This window comes from Amblyraja radiata, chromosome 4 (genome assembly GCF_010909765.2).
Source record: "Amblyraja radiata isolate CabotCenter1 chromosome 4, sAmbRad1.1.pri, whole genome shotgun sequence".
NCBI lineage: Eukaryota > Metazoa > Chordata > Chondrichthyes > Rajiformes > Rajidae > Amblyraja > Amblyraja radiata.
Window position 1 is genome coordinate 100,354,172 of NC_045959.1, and position 20,754 is coordinate 100,374,925.

The window sequence follows — 20,754 nt, forward strand, 5'->3', positions numbered from 1 at the left end:
AAAACGTGACTCAAACGCTTGTAGCTGTTGAAATCGATTCTTGATTCAGTACTGAGTCAATTCTTTGAACCTTCCGACACAGTGCTAGAAGCTCCGGGGCAGCTCCAAAGAATTTGTGTTTTTGATACAAACTCATTGCTTTATATAGGTATTAGACATTTCAGATACAGAGGATATGACAAACTAGTAACCAATCATCTGTCCTTCTGGTGATTTACAACAGCAGTCACATGATCCCCCACTTCTCTGGCCTCATTTTATAACCTTCGTTTGCCTGTGGTTTAACTTTGTTTAGAATTATTTTATTTCAACACAGCAAAACCCCAGTAGGCTCAATTATCAAAGAACACTCCTCAAAATATAAGATACATATGTAATACAATGATCACACAAGACATACAAACAAAACACACTTTCCATACCAAGATGAAAGATATTTCTATAAATCTAAACAGTCTAATGTTTACAACCCTACTTAGACACAATACATTTCATAAATGGTTTCACTACAATTTTACACAGTTTAAAATACTATTACCTATGTCTTAAAACATTAATTATATGAGTTCGCCGAATTTCACAGCTTCTTAAGTTAAATTCAAAACCCACACACCTCCCGACTCCAAGCATACATGGGTCGTAAATCTGTCAACAATTGATGATATGTGTTTTGTGCCAGGATACAGCTTCATTCTAATTTGCAGCACCTTTTCCTGCTATCTCTGGGAGGTGGATTTCCGATCTCATCTGCAAGGCCTTTTACAAATATTACAGAACAAAGGATAAATTTACAACTTCAGACCATTACCTCAAAAGTACATCTGCTTCTTTGACTTTCTATAAACAGAAGGAAGGTCACAAATCCATCAATCTGATTATTTTCCTCTCCAAGCATCCATCCCTTATCTAAACCTCATTATAATTTAACATAGCCAAAGCTAACCACAGAGTCTATTATCTCTCAGCCTTGAATTCTGTCTTGAACTCAGCATAAACAGCCATAACTCTTCATTTTTATGCCACATTCAGAGCTCAAGAATGTGCCATAGAGAAAGAGCAGATGACCTCTGGCCTAAGAAGAGGCCCTATTCAGTAATCCATTCTTCAACACAAAATCATATCAAATACAATTTCCTCCAGCGGTATAATTGCCACAAAGCAATAAACTAAGCTATTTAAGAAGGAACTGCAGATGCTGGAAAATCGAAGGTACACAAAAAAGCTGGAGAAACTCAGCGGGTGCAGCAGCATCTATGGAGCGAAGGAAATAGGCAACGTTTCGGGCCGAAACCCTTCGTCAGACGGTCTGACGAAGGGTTTCGGCCCGAAACGTTGCCTATTTCCTTCGCACCATAGATGCTGCTGCACCCGCTGAGTTTCTCCAGCTTTTTTGTGTACCTTCAATAAACTAAGCTATGCAGGTTCAGATTAACGTTTCTATGTTTTGATTCATCTGTTCCCTCTGTGTGTTTCTTTGTACTTTATTTCTTTAGGAGACATGTGTTTCTGAAAACCTTAAGCTTTTCTCTTGCAAATTACGTAGCTTATATAAAAGTCACTATCCAAGCGGTTCTATTATATACTATTTACTCACTTGTGTGCTTCCCCCTTTCAAATAGGTCAATAATATATTACAGCAAATAGAGGGGGTAAAAAGATTGTTAAATTCAGTTTGAAGCATAATGTCAGTGTAATGTCAGTGAATTCTTCATTGTTTAAAGCCCTTCCTTACAAAATAGCTTGTAGACTTTTCAATGCCATGGACTAAAACTAATTTTATACACTAAATCTTATATTCCTTTGGAAATATCCAAGTAATTGTGGTTCACCACGTTGCTGCAAATCTGGCTGATGTTTACCCATCAGTTGCAGAAGGCACCAATTTCTATTCCATGGATTAATTGTAGCATGGCTGGCATCTCTGGGACTGCAGCCCTGGAAACAAAGCCAAACATTTAACTTCTGCATTCAAGGTTACAACATGTTTATCGTTTTACATATGCTGCATTGAACCTTTATTAATCACTGCAAAAATCGCAATCTAGATCAAAATGACTGTTGAAATGCAAGTTTGTAGGGGAGGGAGGAGAGGAATTCTGCCGATAGACCGACACCAATTGACAATGCTATAGTTCACATTGTTTAGCAGAGATGGGGAAAGTTGAAGATGAAGGGAGATGTATATTAGTCAAAACAACAACAATTGGTGGATTTTGTGTCATCTGTCAAACAACAGAAAACTGTGCTGTCCACTCTGGAAGAAACTATCATTTCAAAGAAGGGGGCAACAAAAAGAGATGATGATGAAGGTAGTCTGAAACCTAAAGAGATTCCAAGACAGAAAGGAATTGAAATCTCTGATATGGAGCCTGCCATTGAGACTTCAATGACCAAATGGAAGACTGGTGAAGAGCCTATGTTTACTATTGCCACAGCACACTATTTTACTGAGACATCGGGATCAAGATTTTTGGTAACTGTTGCCTTTGACTGTCACAGTCTAAAGATAAAACGCATGACTTTCAGGCAGCACTTGCTTCAGTACGCTTAACACAGCTAAAACCACCGTTGAGTTTACCTGCAATTTGCTTGTACCCAGCCAGTACTCCAATATGGTTTTTACTTTTGTTTGCTATTACAAATTGTTTTGTTCAATTATCCACAAAATGTAGGCTTTATCGTGCTGATCCTGATTTTCATTTCACCAGATAAACACTTCATCGACTACTGCGACTTTTTGCACAGATTGTTCACTTAAGATTCTTTTGCATATCCCTTCCTCCAAGCAAATTATTTGTAATGTGTGACTTTCCTAAGTACTAACCTATAATCTCATCCTCTTGCCTGTTTTCCTTACACTCCTCCTTTATTTTGCTTTTCCATACATCCTATTTATTCTCTTGCTCTCTTATTTCCAATCTGTATCTCTGAAACAACTTTTGTCTGCCTAATGTTGACCTAGTTATGTATGTCAGTTGGCTTTATATGTTGACTTTCTATGTCTACACAGACAAAGCAGTCTGGTTCTGAAGTAACCTCAAAAAATGTAGACGTCTCCAATCTAATAGATTCGGCACGAAAACAAATGGATGGAAAGGAATGGGCTGCTGCTTCATCTTACAGCTGGGTTCAGGTGTTTTATATTCCTTTAAGAAATCTTCCACCCTTAACTGGTCTTGCCATTTTTGTTATTTCTACTTCTAGCTATTTGTTGTGCTTTGTCTTTCTGGTATGTTTTCTGCATTATAAAAAAAAACATGCTGGGCTCAATAGGACTCTCCTTTCCTGTGAGATTGGTGGTTTGCCTTTTAACATATTATTTTCCAGTCACACACTATCCTACTTTTACAGATTTCTGTAGATTTCATCGTGATGATTAGTCTCCTTTCTCCCATACTCTTTGTTTCCTGGGCATGATATTCCAACTGAGAAATGATTTGACCATTTTTGATGATGAGTCAAGTTGTTGTATTTTAACAAACAAAAATGTTTTGTTTTTTTTTAATTATCCTTGTTATCTCAAGTTTATTTTAAAACATTTCTTTACTTCCTGATGACTCTTAGACAAAGTTAGGGCATGAGGGTCTCCATCAAGTTTCCACAAGGAGCCTGAGCTGTGCCCATGGTCTTAAACTACTTATCCCTGATGGTCATTGATATTTAACCTGTGTACAGGTGCGACAAGGGATACAAAGGAACATCACCCCACCTTGTGCAAATAAAAATACTTTGAAGCACAAATCTCTGGTGGACAAGCTCTAGATTTATCCTAGAGTGTGATCTCTTCTATGCTCTTGCCTAATGTTACTTTCCATGCCCAATCCAGAATGATGGCCGCTGTAACCTGAGAGTGAGTCTCTTCCACTTATTTTAGTTTGAACAGGGAAGGATCTGGCCTCTCCGTGCTGCTTTCTCACAGTTAAGCAACTGGTGATCAGGAATTAATGGCAAACCTGCGCTGAAGCCACTGACCCACGACGGATCATGTGTAACAACACTTTAATTTGGTCACACATCAAAAAAGCACATCCCATGTGCACACGTGTAAAAATAATGGTTTAGGCTCCTTGTAAATTTGCTATGTGCTCCCTATTGCCTTAACTGTGCAATGTGCAAGAATCTTTATGATTGGAGATGGGCTTCCTATGAATCCAAGGATGATGATGATGATGCTTGAATAAATACTTGGGAGTTCTCAGCCTGTATTTAATTACCCTGTTCCATGATGCTCCACCAGCAGGGGGAGCACAACTGGAGGAGACAGAACAATGGCATACATCTGAGAGTAATTGTTCGTGGAAAATCCACAACATTGACACTGAAGCTTCATGACATAAATATGAACATTGTAATAGACGACGCCTGCTTGGTTATGCTATCTATCTTTCTTTACCAACTAAACTAATGCTCACCCACGATCAATATCACTTTGATTAAACATGCGATTTATGAAAGTATTTGGGAGTGATGCATTAGTATATATGACCATGCTAAGTGTGACCAAACTGAGTGCGTGTGAACAACCCAAGGCCATTTGGATAATGTTAATTCGCCCCCATGGAGTGGGGGGGGGGGGGGGGGGGACGGACATCTCTTGCACTGAGGATGCCCACCCTTTTATTGTTTGGGATGCATCCTTCCATAACCCTTTCAGTAGTACTAAACTAGATCAGTTCTAAACATGCCTAATACTCTATCATTGCATCCTTGAAGCAACATAGACAGACCATAGGTGATCTTAAAGACCTGGCACGTCCCTTCCTTTATTATGCTCGTCAAGCCAGGCAGATCTCTTCATTTAGGGATGATGGACCATGCCATGAAGCTGCTTCAAGAACACCTTAAACTTAGAAGTTGTTACAACATGGAAATATTCTATGCAAACCAGCAGTCTCTGGATGGAGCAGATCACCATGGATCAAGTCAAAGTTCTGCACTTACCATATCCAACTGGATATCATAATGGATATGATAAAAATTAACAGCAACAAACTGAACTATCAGTTCAGCCTTCAACACGATAGTCCCCACCAGACTGGCCGGGAAGCTACTGGAATTGGGGCTCAACACCTCCCTGTGTGCCTGGGTCCTGGACTTTCTCACCGCCAGGCCCCAGGTAGTCAAGATGGGAGGGAATACATCGAAGTCCCTCACCCTGAGCACAGGATCGCCCCAGGGTTGCGTCCTCAGCCCCCTATTGTACTCCCTGTACACACATGACTGTGTGGCTAGGTTCAGCTCCAACTCAATAATTAAGTTTGCTGATGACACTGTGGTGGTGGGCCTGATCTCAGACAATGATGAGAAGGCCTACCGGGAGGAGGTGGCTGATCTAGCACTCTGGTGCCAGAATAACAGCCTCCTCTTGAACATCAAAAAAATGAAGGAGCTGATCGTGGACTTTAGGAGGGCACATCATCCGAGGACATACACACCATTGAGGATAAATGGGGATCCTGTGGATAGGGTGAGCTGTTTTAAATATCTGGGAGTCCACATCTCTGATGATATGACATGGACATCACACGCCTCAGCACTCGTGAGTAAGGCAAGGCAGCGCCTTTACCACCTCAGGCAATTGAGGAAATTCAGAGTGTCTCCGAGGATCCTCCAGTGCTTCTACGCAGCGGCTGTGGAAAGCATCTTGTCCGGAAATATTACCATCTGGTTTGGGAATTGCTCTGCCCAGGACAAGAAGGCTCTGCAGAGAGTAGTGCGTTCGGCCGAACGCACTATGGGAACTTCACTCGCCCCCCTGCAGGAACTATACATCAGGAGGTGCAACTCCAGAGCCAATAAAATCATGGGAGACCCCTTCCACCCATGCAACGGACTGTTCCAGCTGCTACGGTCAGGCAAAAATGCCTCCGTTGCCATGCTGTGAGAACGGAGAGGTTGAGAAGGAGTTTCTTCCCAGAGGCCATTCGGACTGTAAATCTCACCAGGGACTAACTTTACTGAACGTTTTTCCTTCCAATATTTAATATGTAAAAGAATATGTGTGTGTTTATGAGTGTGTTTATAGTTTGTTTGTTTGTCTTTTTGCACAAAGCATTGCCACTTTTCATTTCACTGCACATCTCGTATGTGTATGTGACGAATAAACTTGACTTGACTTGACTTGACCCCCTTCCAATTTATTGTCAAAGATTGCAGAGCCATAAAATAAATGGAAAAGATAAATCTGAAACTTTTGTTGTCAATTTCATGCTTCCTGGTGAGGCCCCCATCATCATAGAGCTCATTTTTCAGATTATTCAACTCATAAAGCCATAAGACTTTAAAAATAATGGCTGAGCCACCTTATAACTTGCTGCATCTAGCAAAAACTTCAATTATACCATGGTCCAAAACCAGTATACTTGTCAACATGCTCTTAAATTGAATCTGAAATTTGATGTTACATGTTATGTGGCTGTTCTTACCAATAACAATGCATATTTTGGATTTCTCTCCCAGCATCGTGATGTGTGACCTCAGTTTTTATTCATTTATGAACAAAAGTGTTGTTTAAGTGATATAGAGTGAGAATAACTATCACTGACATGAAGACAACCTTTGAGCAACTGAAGTAAAAAACACTCGTAAAATTAAAGACCGTGGGAATCAGTAATACTCTTTCACTAGCTGGAAATATGTCCAGTGTAAATCCTGGGACATGTCTCTGGAATTCTTTAGGGTAGTGTCCCTTGGCCCAAACAGACTAAGGCATTAGTAAATTTCCTTCCATGTCATGCTAGAAACAGGAATATTTGCTTATGATTTCAGTTTTCAATTCCATTTGCAAGACTTCACATGGCCAAAGCAGCAGGACTCAGACAACATTCAGGCTTGGCTGAATGAAGGCATAACATTCATATACTACAAGTGCCAGAGCTAGTGACAGATCCATCAGCATCAACGGCCTTGGTTGAAGGAGGTGAAAGAGAAGTGAGAACTTGACAGTTGCCACCACTGACCAGAAACCTATCAGGATCAGCCATATTAATCCCATATCTGCATTAATCCCATACCTGCAAGATCAGTTCAGAGACTGAGTGCCCTGCCCTATAGTGAGTGACTTCCCTCTGACTCTCAACCCTTTCCCACTGCATACAGGGCACAATCCAGAAGTAGGAGTGTAGTTCCAACAGCAATCAAGAAGCTCTGGACAATTCTGGACAAAGCAGGTCATTTGTCTGGCATTCCTTCCCATCACTCTCCACAATCACTCTTAGCATCACCAGCAAATTACAGGTGCAATGCTAACCTTCCGCAAGCTGCACTGAGTGCATGTCCTTTCACCATGTGCACTGCAGCGGGCCACAACGCAGTTCCCCTCATCACCTTGAGGACCATTTAGATGGGACCATTAATGGCCATAACTATGATGATAGTTATTCATCAGATTGAATTGATAGTGCTCAGTGGTACTGAGTGCACCTGTTACAAGGGCATCGGTGATATGAGGACATCCAAAGACAAAAACTTGGAGAGGCTGAATATCTGAAATGAGCACAGAAAATGCCAGAAATACCCAACTGGTCAGGTAGCATTTATGAAGGGTAAAAACAGAACCACTGTTTTGGATTACTGGCCTTTCCATGGAGTGAGTCCAACAGCAGATTATCAGAAGGTGGTTGTATGCAAGGTGCACATGGGAAAAGCCATTACACTTGCGGAATTACATATCACAGTGTGTGTAATGAGCATATCTGTCCATTTGATTGAATTGCTTCTATTACCAAAATATATATTCTTATGCTGTGGCTAGGAAATTCTTCTTTGAAGTTCACTTTCATGAAGAGATGTCCCAGTACGCCTTTTATTTTGTATCTGGGCTGATAACCTATTCTATGACAGCAAACATTTTGCATCCACCAAATCAGCTGATGGTTTGAAAACTCTCGGTGACTAGATAATGTTTGAGAGGAAGGAATGTACATAAAAATGAGTGGCAGGGTCATGAAAGATGGAGAAAAATGATTGACTAAGGAAGAAAAACTGCCTGAACATTTTTGTAATTATAGAAGACTTTACTTTGTATACATTCTGTGCCAAAAGCATGCCATGGATCAATTTATTACATCAATCTGTGCCTTGCATTTGGAATATCTTACCCAGCTTTTTGACTTTAGATTTCATCATACTTCCACAGACTGAGCATTTAGACACAATAAAAACTGAATTTTATAAGTGTACTTTTTCCATATTTAGATTGTAAAACGTACAGTTCAATTAAAGAGGGAGTTGGCTGATAGCTCCTAACACAACGTGTCACCATAGTAGCTATTCCGTTTTTTTCTTACACTTTCTCACAAAAGTTTTTTTATCTCTCCAGAAACCTGATATGAATTTGGACGAGAGTCCCAAAATGGTGCAACATGAAGTCCACAAGCAGGAGAAGACCATGGAGATAATTCAGGAAACAATGGTGATGGAAACGCAGCATGGGATGAATGTGCATGCAAGCGAGGATGCTTCTGCTCTGTGCGCTAAGCTGGCAGGAGTTGGGAGGGAAACTTTAGCAGAGGCGAGCAAAGCTCACTCATCTGGTGATGCAAGGGGTCTAAGTTGCATGGCGACCGTGGAGACCAAAGAGGATAAGAAGGAGGAAGCGAGTGCCAAGGTGGATCAACCAGGAGATGAAATTGTAGAAGGGCCACCTTCTGCTCAAGGGTGGGTGGATCAGCCTGAAATGGCAGGCAAACCTGCAGAAAAATCTGAAACGCAACCTCAGTTTGAGGTAACTGGTTCCCCTCACCTCCTTACCAACGTTCATAACCATCCCCATTAATCCATTTGTTTCCACAGACATCTCTATCAACATCTGCACTGTTTATTATTTTGCAAGCAAAATCACAGCAAAACACCTTCAAATGCTTGTGTTGTGTAATTGCTGTTGAGTTATAAGATTTGTATCACCCGTTACGCACACCTGATACTTTGTTCCTGTCATCAGGTTGTTTCAAATTTAGAAACATTGGGGGTAATTTGAATCCAACATGGCTGGTAGGAAACTGATGTCAGCTCAACTTTAGTTTCCTTCAACATCAAAATCAAATAACAATATCAAACAGTTAAGAATAAGGGGTAGGCTATTTAGGACTGAGATGAGGAAAAACCTTTTCACCCAGAGAGTTGTGAATCTGTGGAATTCTCTGCCACAGAAGGCAGTGGAGGCCAATTCATTGGATGTTTTCAAGAGAGTTGGATATAGCTCTTAGAGCTAACGGAATCAAGGGTTATGGGGAGAAAGCAGGAATGGGGTTCTGATTTTGGATGATCAGCCATGATCGTATTGAATGGCGGTGCTGGCTCGAATGGCCTACTCCTGCACTTATTTTCTATGTTTCTAAAATTACACAGGCAGCTGACATTTTCCTCCATGAGCAGATAAAACGCCTCATTTGTCATCATGGCCGGATTTACATATAAGCTAGACAAGCTTAAGTTTAGGGCCTCGAGATCTAGGGGGGCCTACTCAACTCGCTGCCTTACCGAACCCGTCGAACCTCACCGACCATCGGAACCTCCTACTCTTTGCCCGCTGACCCGGACTCCACTCCCCTGCCCTCCAGCAGACCGCAACCATCGCCTTACCTGCAGCCTAGACTCAGCACCGGGCCTGAAGTTTCCACGCTGCAGATTCCCACTCCCCTGGGTTTGACTGTGCTGGGTCCTAGTGCTAGCCCCCCCCCCCCCCCCCACCCCAACCCTGGTAATCTCAGTGGCTGTTGCACTGGGTCTTCCCCATCCCCCTCAAACCATGTGATTCCAGCTCTTCCCCACCCACACTACAGTCTTCATACCCCCCTACCCCCTGACCACCCACCAGGGACTGGCGGGGGGGAGGGGGGGGGGCTCACAAGTGAAATTGCTTAGGGCCTCTCTTCATCTAAATCCGGCTCTGTTTGGCATGCCATCTTATCAACATTAATTTTGAAACAGCATGTGCCGTAAGCTGCAGCTTGATGTATGGTTTCCGCACACCTGCAATGCTCTGGCTTTGTCTTACGCTGACACTGTGATGCATTCTGTTTCTGATTTCATTTTGCTATCGTCAGATTATTGCAAATGACTGATAACCTCCTGTGGTCATCTGACACTTAAACTTCATTCCTGAATTGATGAATTCTAATTAGACCCAAGAAATGTCAGGTGTTTGACAATGAAAACTTTTGAGTTTTTATTTATATATGTTGAATAAAGTTTGACTATAATTTATCTTTGTATTAGAACATATCTCAAAGTAGTTAAACTTTGTCATCTGATTTATACACAGTATTTTTCATCTCTTTTTGGGACAGTTTTGATGATTATAATTTTATAGTTATATATCTTGAACAACTTGTTTGGATCAGGGAAGCAAATAGCAATCCATAATTGAGTATTAATAACAACTAGCATAGGCCTTGGGAACCTCAGTGCCAGGCTATGGGAAAGATGTGCCGCTGAAAGTAGATAGTCTGCACTTTGTGCCAGAAAAAAACCGAACCGTGTTTTATATAAAATTGCAGATTCCTGTCCTTAACCATCAATATTTTCAGAAGTGCAAATAGAGGCTTCTTGCCCCTTAGTGTTCTTGGTCACTTGAGGAATACTGGACATACTTTGGTACGAATAGCACGATGTTCTCTCACAAGTTCTGTTTCCTTTATGCTGGTGCATTTGCCACATTTACTGTGAATTAGCACAGATATAACTGGAGTCCTCGCAGTGTTAGTGAGAGAAGGCCCCCAACTGGTCACTGTATGGAATAGCAAGGTGACAATTTATTTCCCTGCCCCAATGAGCACTACTTCAAATTCATACAAAGCAATGCAAGGTAGTAGAGCAATACAGAAACTTGCTTTTTAAAGCTATATACATGCAGCAAAAGGTTTCCATTAATTCCTAATCATAAATAGCTAGGTATATCTGGATTATTTAACTTTTTCCTTAAACCATACAAGTTTATGCTAACACACTAATATTTAGGAATGTAATGGACCAGGTTTAAGTGTCGTCTATTTTGGAGTCATTCTCCCAAAGAGGAAGAATATCATCATGTGCAATAAGTCCCAAACTGATATGGCATGCATCGTGATGTAAAGGTATAATTTGGTAATGGCGAGCCTGAAAAATGTATAACTATTATTGTCCTTTTGTACATAGCCTCCTGTTGTTAAAACGGAATCAGTTAGCTTTGACAGCATGAGTAAAGAGGACGGAAAAGAAGTTTGCACCAAGGATGTACCGGTGGTTCACACTGAGACTAAAACAATCACCTATGAATCAGCAAAGGTAACAGTTTTAATGAGTCTCTGTGCAGTTCATCATACACTCTATAGGCAATAATCAGAAATGTTAAAATGTTGCTCATGGTGCCCTAGCATTTACTTGTGCAACTATATTTTTGTTTGAGTTAAAAACTCAATGCATACACTGAAATTTGAAAATACATCAGTGATTTAGAAGATGTTTTAGTTATGATTTAAACTGTATAGCCTGGAGCATACAAGAACAACAGTGATATATATAAATGAAATGTGATACTGGTGCTGTATGGTTCAAAATACTTTTTGACCGGTGCTTCAAGGCTAGAAGGCTGGACATACTAGAGGATCAGATTGGAGGTTTGAGATGTAAAGTTTGAAGAGCTGCAGTGTGACTAGCACATGGATTACAGACACCATGAGCCTTTCGCTGTAGAAAGTTGCACACTGAGTGGATTTGTGCCAAAAAATTGGTTGTGGAGCCACTAGAGTATGAGTAGATTAGTTCAGAAAACTTAAGCGTGGGCTAAGGTGCTTGTTGGAGGATGCTGAGAGAAGCCAGCAAAACTAGGATAGCACTGAAACAAATTTAAATTGTTTTTATTAATAGGTAAAATAAATACATTTACCTCGGGTTGTAAGAGTAGGCAGCAGAGAATAGTAGATTTTATTACCAAGTGGTAGATCAGTGGCTGAAAGGCATGCAAATGTGCTTTGTGTGTTTGCATGCTGGATGACTGTCAATGATATACACTTGTCAACTTGCATAAAACAGTATCCATTCTAAGACTTTAAATAATGTAAAAATGTCATCCTAACATTGATATTTGGATAGCTGAATCCTTTTAGCCATTTGAAAAATTTAGAAAAGACAATTCCTTTGCGAGCTTAACTATAATTTATATTGAAATAAGGTGGATGTTACTCATAAGCAATCCATGGCCGGCAACAACAGCTCTTTATTTCCATTAATTATAATAACTATATACTTCTAGATGTTGTAATGAAAGACCTTTGTCCAAAATCCAGAAGTGATTTACTCAGAGATTTTCAACAGAAATATAGCACTTTGCATGTCACAACTTCTGGACCAAAGTCGCTGCCTCTAAAAGGCAGCCAGCACCATCAGAGACCCACACCACCCTGACCACACATTTATTTCACCCATGTCATCAGGAGGAAGGTACAGGAGCCTGAAAACTGTAACGTCCAGGTTCAGGAATAGCTTCTTGCCTACAGTCATTTGGCTTTTAAACACTACAACCTCAAATAACCTCTGAACTATATATTGTTGTTATTATTGTTTGTTTTTTGTGTGTACATATGTGTGTGATCTCTCTCTCTCCCTACATATATATGTGTGTGGGTGTGTGTGTGTATATTTGTGAGTATACACACACTGACATTTTTGTTTCTCTCTTGTTTATTATATTTTATACAGTGTACTATGTTTACATATTCTGTTGTGCTGCTGCAAGTAAGAATTTCATTGTTCTATCTGGGACATATGACAATAGAACACTCTTGACTTGTTCATTGTAGTTCTGGTGAACTTCAAGAAAAAGTCTGAATATCTTCTTTTTCTTTGTTAGTTGGACGCAAATGCTGAAAGTGACCCAGGTGTTCTAATGAGTGCTCAGACGATCACCTCAGAAACTTCAAGTACCACAACCACTACACACATCACCAAGGTAATTTTCAAATCTGATGTCGATTTTAAGCCAGCTGCCTGGATACAAAATAGATTCAATTGCTAGACTGTTTAACCTTAAATGATCTTTACTTAATTCTCATTGATCTGCTGACTAGGTTTATTTTTTAGAAACTTCCTCCTTTTTTCTTAATTACAGTATTTTAGGGGATTTAAATATTAAGTAAAAAGAAGCAGATAATATATTCCTGGTCAGGGAATCAAAAATGTTGTTGCTATGATTGACCCGATCACGAGGCACACTAGTGATCTCCCATTACCAACATAAATGATCCATTGATAATCTTCAGAATATTAAAACAGATGTGCTTTACCAGGAAAGATTCTCTGCATCTTGGGATTATAGCAAGTAGTATCAAAATACTGAGAAATTAGAATTTAAATAAGCAACATCTCAGTAACATGTGCTCTAGTTTGTCAGTTGTTGCATGCCCACAGTATGGACCAAGGCCGTGTTATAAAAGCTTGAGGCATGGTGCCTTCAGTTGGTGAATGTATCAAAATGTTTTCAATTGTTTGTTGCACCCAGAAGGTGTACTTTATGAACTATAAATTCCTTTGGGAGCTTCACTAATAAAGGAAGAATTGAAGGGCAGTTTACAGGTAGCAATTTCAGGTCATTCACAGATTCAGAGAGTTATACAGTGGTGGAACAGGTCCTACAGCCCAACTCATTCATGCTGACCAAGATACCTACCTATACTAATCCCAATTGCTTCCATTTGCTATCTATCGACCTATCCAAATGTTGTAATGGTACCTGCCTCTGCCACCCCTTCTGGGAGCTCTGTCCACATGCCCACCAGTCTCCATGTGGAAAAACCTGCCTCTCAGATCCCCTTTAAATCTTTCCACACTTAACTAAAATCTATGTCCCCTTATTTTACTCTCCTAACCTGGGAAAAAGACTGTGACTGTCTACCTTATCTTTGCCCCTCATAATTTTATAAACCTCAAAAAGGTCACCCCTTGGTCTCCTTTGCTCCAGAGAAAACAATCCAGCCTCTCCCATCCTCCTAACAACTCAAGCTCTTTCATCCAGTCAACATTACTGTAAAACCTCCTGCATCCTCCAACTTAATTTGAACCTGCCTATAGTTTGGCAATCAGGACTGCACCAATTGCTCCAAATTCTTTCTCACCAATGAATTGCGCAATTGTAACATAACGTTCCAACTCCTCCACTCAATGATGATCAGCTGATGAACCAAATATGCATTCCTCAACATTCTCAGGAAGTGATGTCCTTGTATCCCAAGGTCTTGCTGTTTAATATGCTGCATTGCTGTTACAGAATAATGAAAGGTATTGGTAGAGTGGATGTGGAAAGCATTTTTGAACTGGTGGGAGAGTCTAGGACCAGAGGTCACAGCCTCAGAATTAAAGGGCGCTCTTTTAGAAAGGAGGTGAGGTGGAACTTCTTTAGTCAGAGAGTAGTTTATCTGTGGGATTCATTGCCACATGGAGCCCAAGTCAGTGGATATTTTTAAGGCAGAGATAGACAAATTCTTGATTAGAACGGGTGTCAAGGGTTATGGGGAGAAGGCAGGAAAATGGGATTAAGAGGCAGAGATCAGCCATGATTGAATGGCGGAGTAGACTTGTTGGGCCGAATTCTACTCCTATAACTTGTGAATATCACTTGCCCGGCCATGATGTTCACTGTCTATGTCTTGGCCTCTTTTAACTTCCCAGAATGCATCACTTCTCACTTGTTCAAGTTAAATTTCATATGTTCTCCACCACTTGCTGACCTGCTGCTCTGGTTCCTACACCATGCAATACTAATCCTCCCAAATAACACTCGCAACTCCCCCTGTAAAGATATTGCTTCCACTCCAATTCGGGTGCAGGCCATCCCTCTTGTACAAGTTCCACCTGTTCTTGAAGTAAGCACAATAATAAATATATATGCACAGTTCATTAGCCATCTCTTGAACAGCATGGTCTTTCTATTACTTGCCTCACTAGCTCATTGCAGGGTAGTAATCGTGAAATTACAAACCTGGAGGTCTTGTGTTAACATAGAAAATAGGTGCAGGAGTAGGCCATTCCGCCCTTCGAGCCTGCACCGCCATTCAATATGATCATGGCTGATCATCCAACTCAGTATCCTGTTTGTTTAATTTACTCTGCAAATTCTATTTGCAGGACTTCAACTTCCTTCCTGCCTATAGCATTAACACCGATATGGACCATGACTTCTCTGGCTGCTCACCCCTCTCAGAATGTCCTGTGGCCAGAGACATCCATGACCCTTTCATGAGCGAGGCAACACACCATCCTGGAATCATGTCTGCACCCCTGACTATAGATTCCCCATCACTATTGCTCACCTATACATAGACCTATCCTGCTGTTCAGCCAAGCCCGAGATGGTGCTGGTGTTCTAGCTCGTGATATTGTTTGCCCCCGAGAGGGCATTCCCCCATCCCCCACTACCCCAGCAGTATCCAGTATTGTTAAACTTGTATGAGAGGGAGATAGCAACAGGTGACTCCAGCACCACCAGCCTGCATATGCTGGCAGTCACCCATCTTTCTGGCTGAACCTTTAGTGTGGCCACCTCCCTGAAACTAGAGTCTATACCCCTCTCAGCCTCCTAAATGGTCTTCAGTGTGCAAATATACAGTTAAAAAGATAAATGTCCTGGACTTAATGAGAAATAAATCTTAAAAACCTTGCCCTATCCTTGCCATGATTCAGCACACCCTCTTCACCAAAGCCCAATATTCACCAAAACCACTCTTGGACCTTTTAGCAGCACTTTCACATCACCGCAGCCTCTTCAGACTTGAGAGATACAGCGCAGAAATAGGCCCTTCGGCCCACCGAGTAAGCCATCGACCAGCGATCACCACTAGCGCTATCCTGCTCGCTAGGGACAAATTACAATTTACAGAAGTCAATTAACCTACAAACCTACACGTCTTTGGAAATGTGTGAGGAAACCGAAGCACTGGGAGAAAATCCACGTGGCCACAGGGATAACGTACAAGCTCCATTCAGAAAGTACTCGCAGTCAGGATCGAAACCGGATCTCTGGCCCTGTAAGGCAGAAACTGTACTGCTGCACCACTGTGCAGACCTAATAGGATGGAGAATGACTTAAAAAATTGCTGACATCAACTGCATAAATGTGCTAAACGTAGAAAAAGTGGTGAAGGTGGAATATTAACAGTGGGTAAATCCAAAATGAGAACAGTTTATAGATTAGAAAATGTGAATCACGCAGATACAGGGATTTTTGAAAAGTTGAGAAGTGTGAGCGGAGAGGAATGATAAAAAGGCAAATGAAATTTTTGGTTTTACTTTTCAGTTAGAAGTGGTGAACAATTTGTGCAGTACATTATTTAGATTATAAGCCTATATGCAGTATTGTGTGTTCTTTTAAACACTCGAATCATAGAATAATACAGCCATGGATCCTATGACTTTGCCTAAAAACTACTGGGTAGTTTACTTGCTCAACCATTGTGATTGAGAGTTTATCTAAACTTGAAGCAACTAACTATATTCGTATTCCTGTTTAAAGACTGTGAAAGGAGGTGTTTCTGAAACGCGCATTGAGAAGCGAATTGTTATTACTGGAGATGCTGACATTGACCATGATCAGGTATGTTACCTATGAACGTATTCAAACTCTTTTGATGTAAAATAGCTTTAAAGCACAATATATTTAAAGCACAAATCTGGTGTTTGGAAACACTGCTCGCCAAAGGAAGATTAAAATTTTATGTTATAAAATATGGCAAACTGCATTTCAAGTTGAAGGAGCTGTAAGTCATTTAATAGGATAAAGATTCAATTTTCAATCATTTCACGTATTTGAACTTTAGTTCGGTGGGTTGAGGACAAGAGCATCTTCACTAAAGTAATATTACTTGAAGAACAAGGTTCTGTCACATTGGCCATAAGACTCTCTTGGTGAACCACAGCCGGCACAGAAGATGGTGAAACCAATTGAAAAATCCACTGCCCACTGAAAGAATATACACGCCCTTAAGACGGATGAGATCAAATTTAAAGTATATGAATTTAGCATACAAATATATGACATACTGCTCCTTCCTGTAAAAATCTTACGGTTTTCTTTAAATCATTTCCATCAGTGAAATAATTGAGGAAAAAAAGTCATAATTCTCCATCCTGCTTCTGATCATGCATGTCCCACCTACTGTTTTTACACCTCGGGGGCTTTCTTTGGGTTAGGCCCTGGCTCAGGCAATTAAAGAAGCCAAAGAGCAACACCCTGATATGTCTGTGACCAAAGTAGTGGTACACAAAGAGACGGAGATCACACCAGAGGACGGGGATGATTGATCGCAGGTAAGAACATACAGCATCTGCCTGCTGTGCAGTATTGCTCTGCGTAGCTCTGATTTTAATTTGCAGCTTTTAACTCTATAACCCATGTGCAAGTGCTTTGGATTGGTCTACTACCACATTTGGTTAATGAGATATAATGCTTACTTATTTAACTGATCTGGTTTAAGATTTTGAAAATATATTGGAAAATAAACAAATGTGTGTTCCACATATAGACCAAATCTGAACTGGTGCTAAATTGGCTCCCAATCTGTCGATGTCCTCTCTTTTTCATAGAATTACTGATGGAGATCAAGATTTGTTTTGACAGGATGTATCTTCAAGGTGTTTGGGATGTGATACCATGTATGATTAATCTGGATGAAAGAAAAAAAAGGTTTCGCTTTATACTAGGATCCATGGGTTAAAGAGTGATTTGCGTGGCTGCTTTTGGTTATTTGAAGAAATAGTTATTCGCACCCCTGTGATTTCACTAGTGTGTGTCTCTTCCTACTGTGCTTTTGCATGCATTAAAACATCTCATATTTATGCCATAACCATTTCATTTTATTGACTGGAAATAAACCATATTAATCTTCTGTTCCATGACTGTACTTATCCTTGGGCAAAATGCTCTAATATCAGTAATTAAAATCGAACATTTTTTAAGTTAAAAATAAATCAAGGTATAGGGTTTAGTTAAATTAGAAAATATTAACAAGCTTGAAAAAAATACTGGCTTGTTGAAAGTTGTATTAATTTAATGGTAGTCTGAAGAAGGGTCTCGACCTGCAACGCCGCCTATTCCTTCGCTCCATAGATGCTGCCTCACACGCTGAGTTTCTCCAGCATTTTTGTCTACCATTAATTTAATGGTGGTTATTTTTACTTGAATTAACACAATTCAAGTTTTGTACTGGGGAGTTTTATACTAAAAACCCAGAAAAAACAAAAATAGAATGTTGACATTTTGGCATCAGGAATTTTGATTAAAAATCACATTTGCTTTGAATTACTGATTTGTCATCCGAATGAAATGGGAGGTTTAGAATGAGTTGATCATGGTCTTTTTTTCTAAAAGGGTTCTTGCAGTTCACTTGATCTTGATCAGCCAAATCACTTGCACATTAATTATTTGAGAGCTCAAATAATTAATCTGCTGTGCAATCCTATCTAGAAAACCCACGTTTTATCAGTTAACATTGTGGGATTAGTACCTTGGCCTTTGATTGTGGAGCTTCTGAAATCATCACTGACCTTTACAGTTAAATTCTGTTAAATTCTTCAGGTAATTTGGAGGATTGGATGCATAATGGCCAACAATGCATGAACATTCACAACTAAGTGCACTGTTGTGGCATATTATTAGCCAATAACTATAGCATTTCCTGAAAGAAAAATCCGGAAAGTTTGTGTGAAACTGACATTTTTTAAAACTCTTTAAAACCACGTCAAGTTTCAATGTACTGTTCGCCTAAAAGCTCATCACACTGTCACGTCACATGTTGGATTGTATTCTTCTGATCCAATAATATACAATATTATCATTGCACAAATATGTAACTGTGTCTTATTTAAAATGTAAATTGCAACCTTTTGCCTTATTTTTTTATTTTAGTCCAAACTAAGCTTTTTGTTTGAATTATGTGGCTGCCTAACAATTGAACGCTGCAGTTTGCTGCTGTGGACTTTTCCTGAAGTTTGCATTTTTTTGTTTCTCTCTAAAATGAGATGCGTCAGCCGCAAGCTCAGACTAGTCTTGTCTTTGCATCGTGTTCTGTTATATGAAACTGTAAACACAAGATGGGGTCTGCAGAATATTTTAAGAACGAGAAATATGCAATTTATGGACATTTCAAACAAATATTGCATACTCTGTATTTTGATATTTGTAAATGAAATACTAACTGGAGTAATTATTGTTGTTTTATTTTTCCTTTCGCAGGAGTAACCACATCTTCACAAAAGAAGTCATGCATACACATCATTAGGAATGATTTTGGAGTCTTAATGGAGTCATACACTTGACTTCATTTGTCATGAATCCATCCATTAATGATCTTTCACATCAAGCGTACTGGAGCACGTTGTATGATGACCCTCTCACTAAATGAGAACATTTGCAAAATCTTTTCATTCCATCATATCCAAATGGCAAATGAATATTGCATGACTAGAAAAAAAAATCTTTTATCACAAAAAGAATTAAAAAAACACACATTTTCACACTCATAGAGTAAGGCATTCACACCACTTAAGTTATCTCTTAGCAGCACGTTCATGCAGCAAAAGGGTACATTGGGATATTAATATTTTAAATGAAACATGCAATTCTGCCTTTGACAGTTTAATAAAACTATAGCTGAGCAAGGTAGTAGGATAAATGATGTGGCAGTAATTCGTTTTAATTGTACCTGAGATCATTTATAAACAAGCAACTTTCACCCCAGAAAACTGGTGACAATGTTAATTGTATCAAGGGATTATGTCATACCTTACAGTAGATGTGCCAATAACAGTGTAAACCCATATCTATTCTCATAGTACGGAACTTGAAGCTTGTAACTGGAAATCTTGATATACAATGGTAATGCCTGTGAAAACATGAATAACCTTCAACAGTTTAGAACAAGTTGTTTTGCTGCATCTTGTGCTTTGTCAGCATAATTTGATGTCACCTAACAGATTTTTTTAAAGGAATATATATAAATATATATTTGAATGATTTGGTTTTGTTAGATAAGCATATTCTTTTATATTAGAACCAAAAAGCCAGGTAGGGAGACCTCCATTGATTATAGTATTTGACTTCCCATGGTGGAAACATCAGAGTTCCTTTTAAAACTGACTTAGTTTGCTCAGTTTTCTAATGCTAGTGATTGTGTCTGTTCTAGAAAGTTTTTTTCTGTTTATTACCTGCGACCTCTCATTTTAACTTTGATGCCATTGATTCTTTATAAGCACTCTGCATAGACTTCAGATTCAGAGCAAAGCCTTAAATTAAACATAAAATAATAGCAAGCCCTCATTGAAAGCTTTCAAAGCATAAAGCATTTATAATTTACAGAAAACCACACATTGCTCACTGTAGGGTACAACATTTTAATCAGATTTTCTGTTGCAATGTAATAAATTTTGAATGTATGTTTCTTCATGGTGAAATAAAAGTGGTAAAAGGCATAAATACTCTACTGTCTTATTCTGTTCACAATTCTTAAAATGCAGGAATTTTAAAAAATATTTTGGAATTCTTTAATCAGCCTGGGAATTCTTTCATCAGCATTGTAGCTGTAATGAAGGCCAAGCTATCAGCATTATTATTCCTTGAAATTGACGGTAACTTCTGGTAACCATGTGTGCAGCTAATCATACAAATCCAGAGGCAATTCTCTACATCTGCACTGGGCGTATTGTTAAAATCTTCACAGAGGCAATTAACACATTCAGGGACTCGGCATAAAACAACTATTACTGCACTATTCTCCCTGTTAAAAACAT

At 39.6% G+C, this 20,754-nt stretch overlaps 1 protein-coding gene across 2 annotated transcripts in view; it reads left to right on the forward strand.

Annotated features, from left to right (window-relative positions):
* Positions 1-20,440, forward strand: part of epb41l3 (erythrocyte membrane protein band 4.1 like 3) — a 161,987-nt gene extending 141,547 nt beyond the window's left edge. Inside the window, exons 19-26 of one of the 2 annotated variants that reach the window (XM_033020056.1) lie at positions 2,237-2,473; positions 3,011-3,133; positions 8,321-8,725; positions 11,137-11,265; positions 12,830-12,928; positions 16,484-16,564; positions 17,161-17,277; positions 19,202-20,440. In XM_033020056.1, the coding sequence (XP_032875947.1) occupies positions 2,237-2,473; positions 3,011-3,133; positions 8,321-8,725; positions 11,137-11,265; positions 12,830-12,928; positions 16,484-16,564; positions 17,161-17,271 (1,185 nt within the window). In that variant the 3' untranslated portion in view covers positions 17,272-17,277; positions 19,202-20,440. Of the gene's footprint in view, positions 1-2,233; positions 2,474-3,010; positions 3,134-8,320; positions 8,726-11,136; positions 11,266-12,829; positions 12,929-16,483; positions 16,565-17,160; positions 17,278-19,201 lie in introns of both variants that reach the window. The other variant, XM_033020057.1, reaches the window with a different exon arrangement.
* The last annotated feature ends 314 nt before the right edge of the window (positions 20,441-20,754 follow it).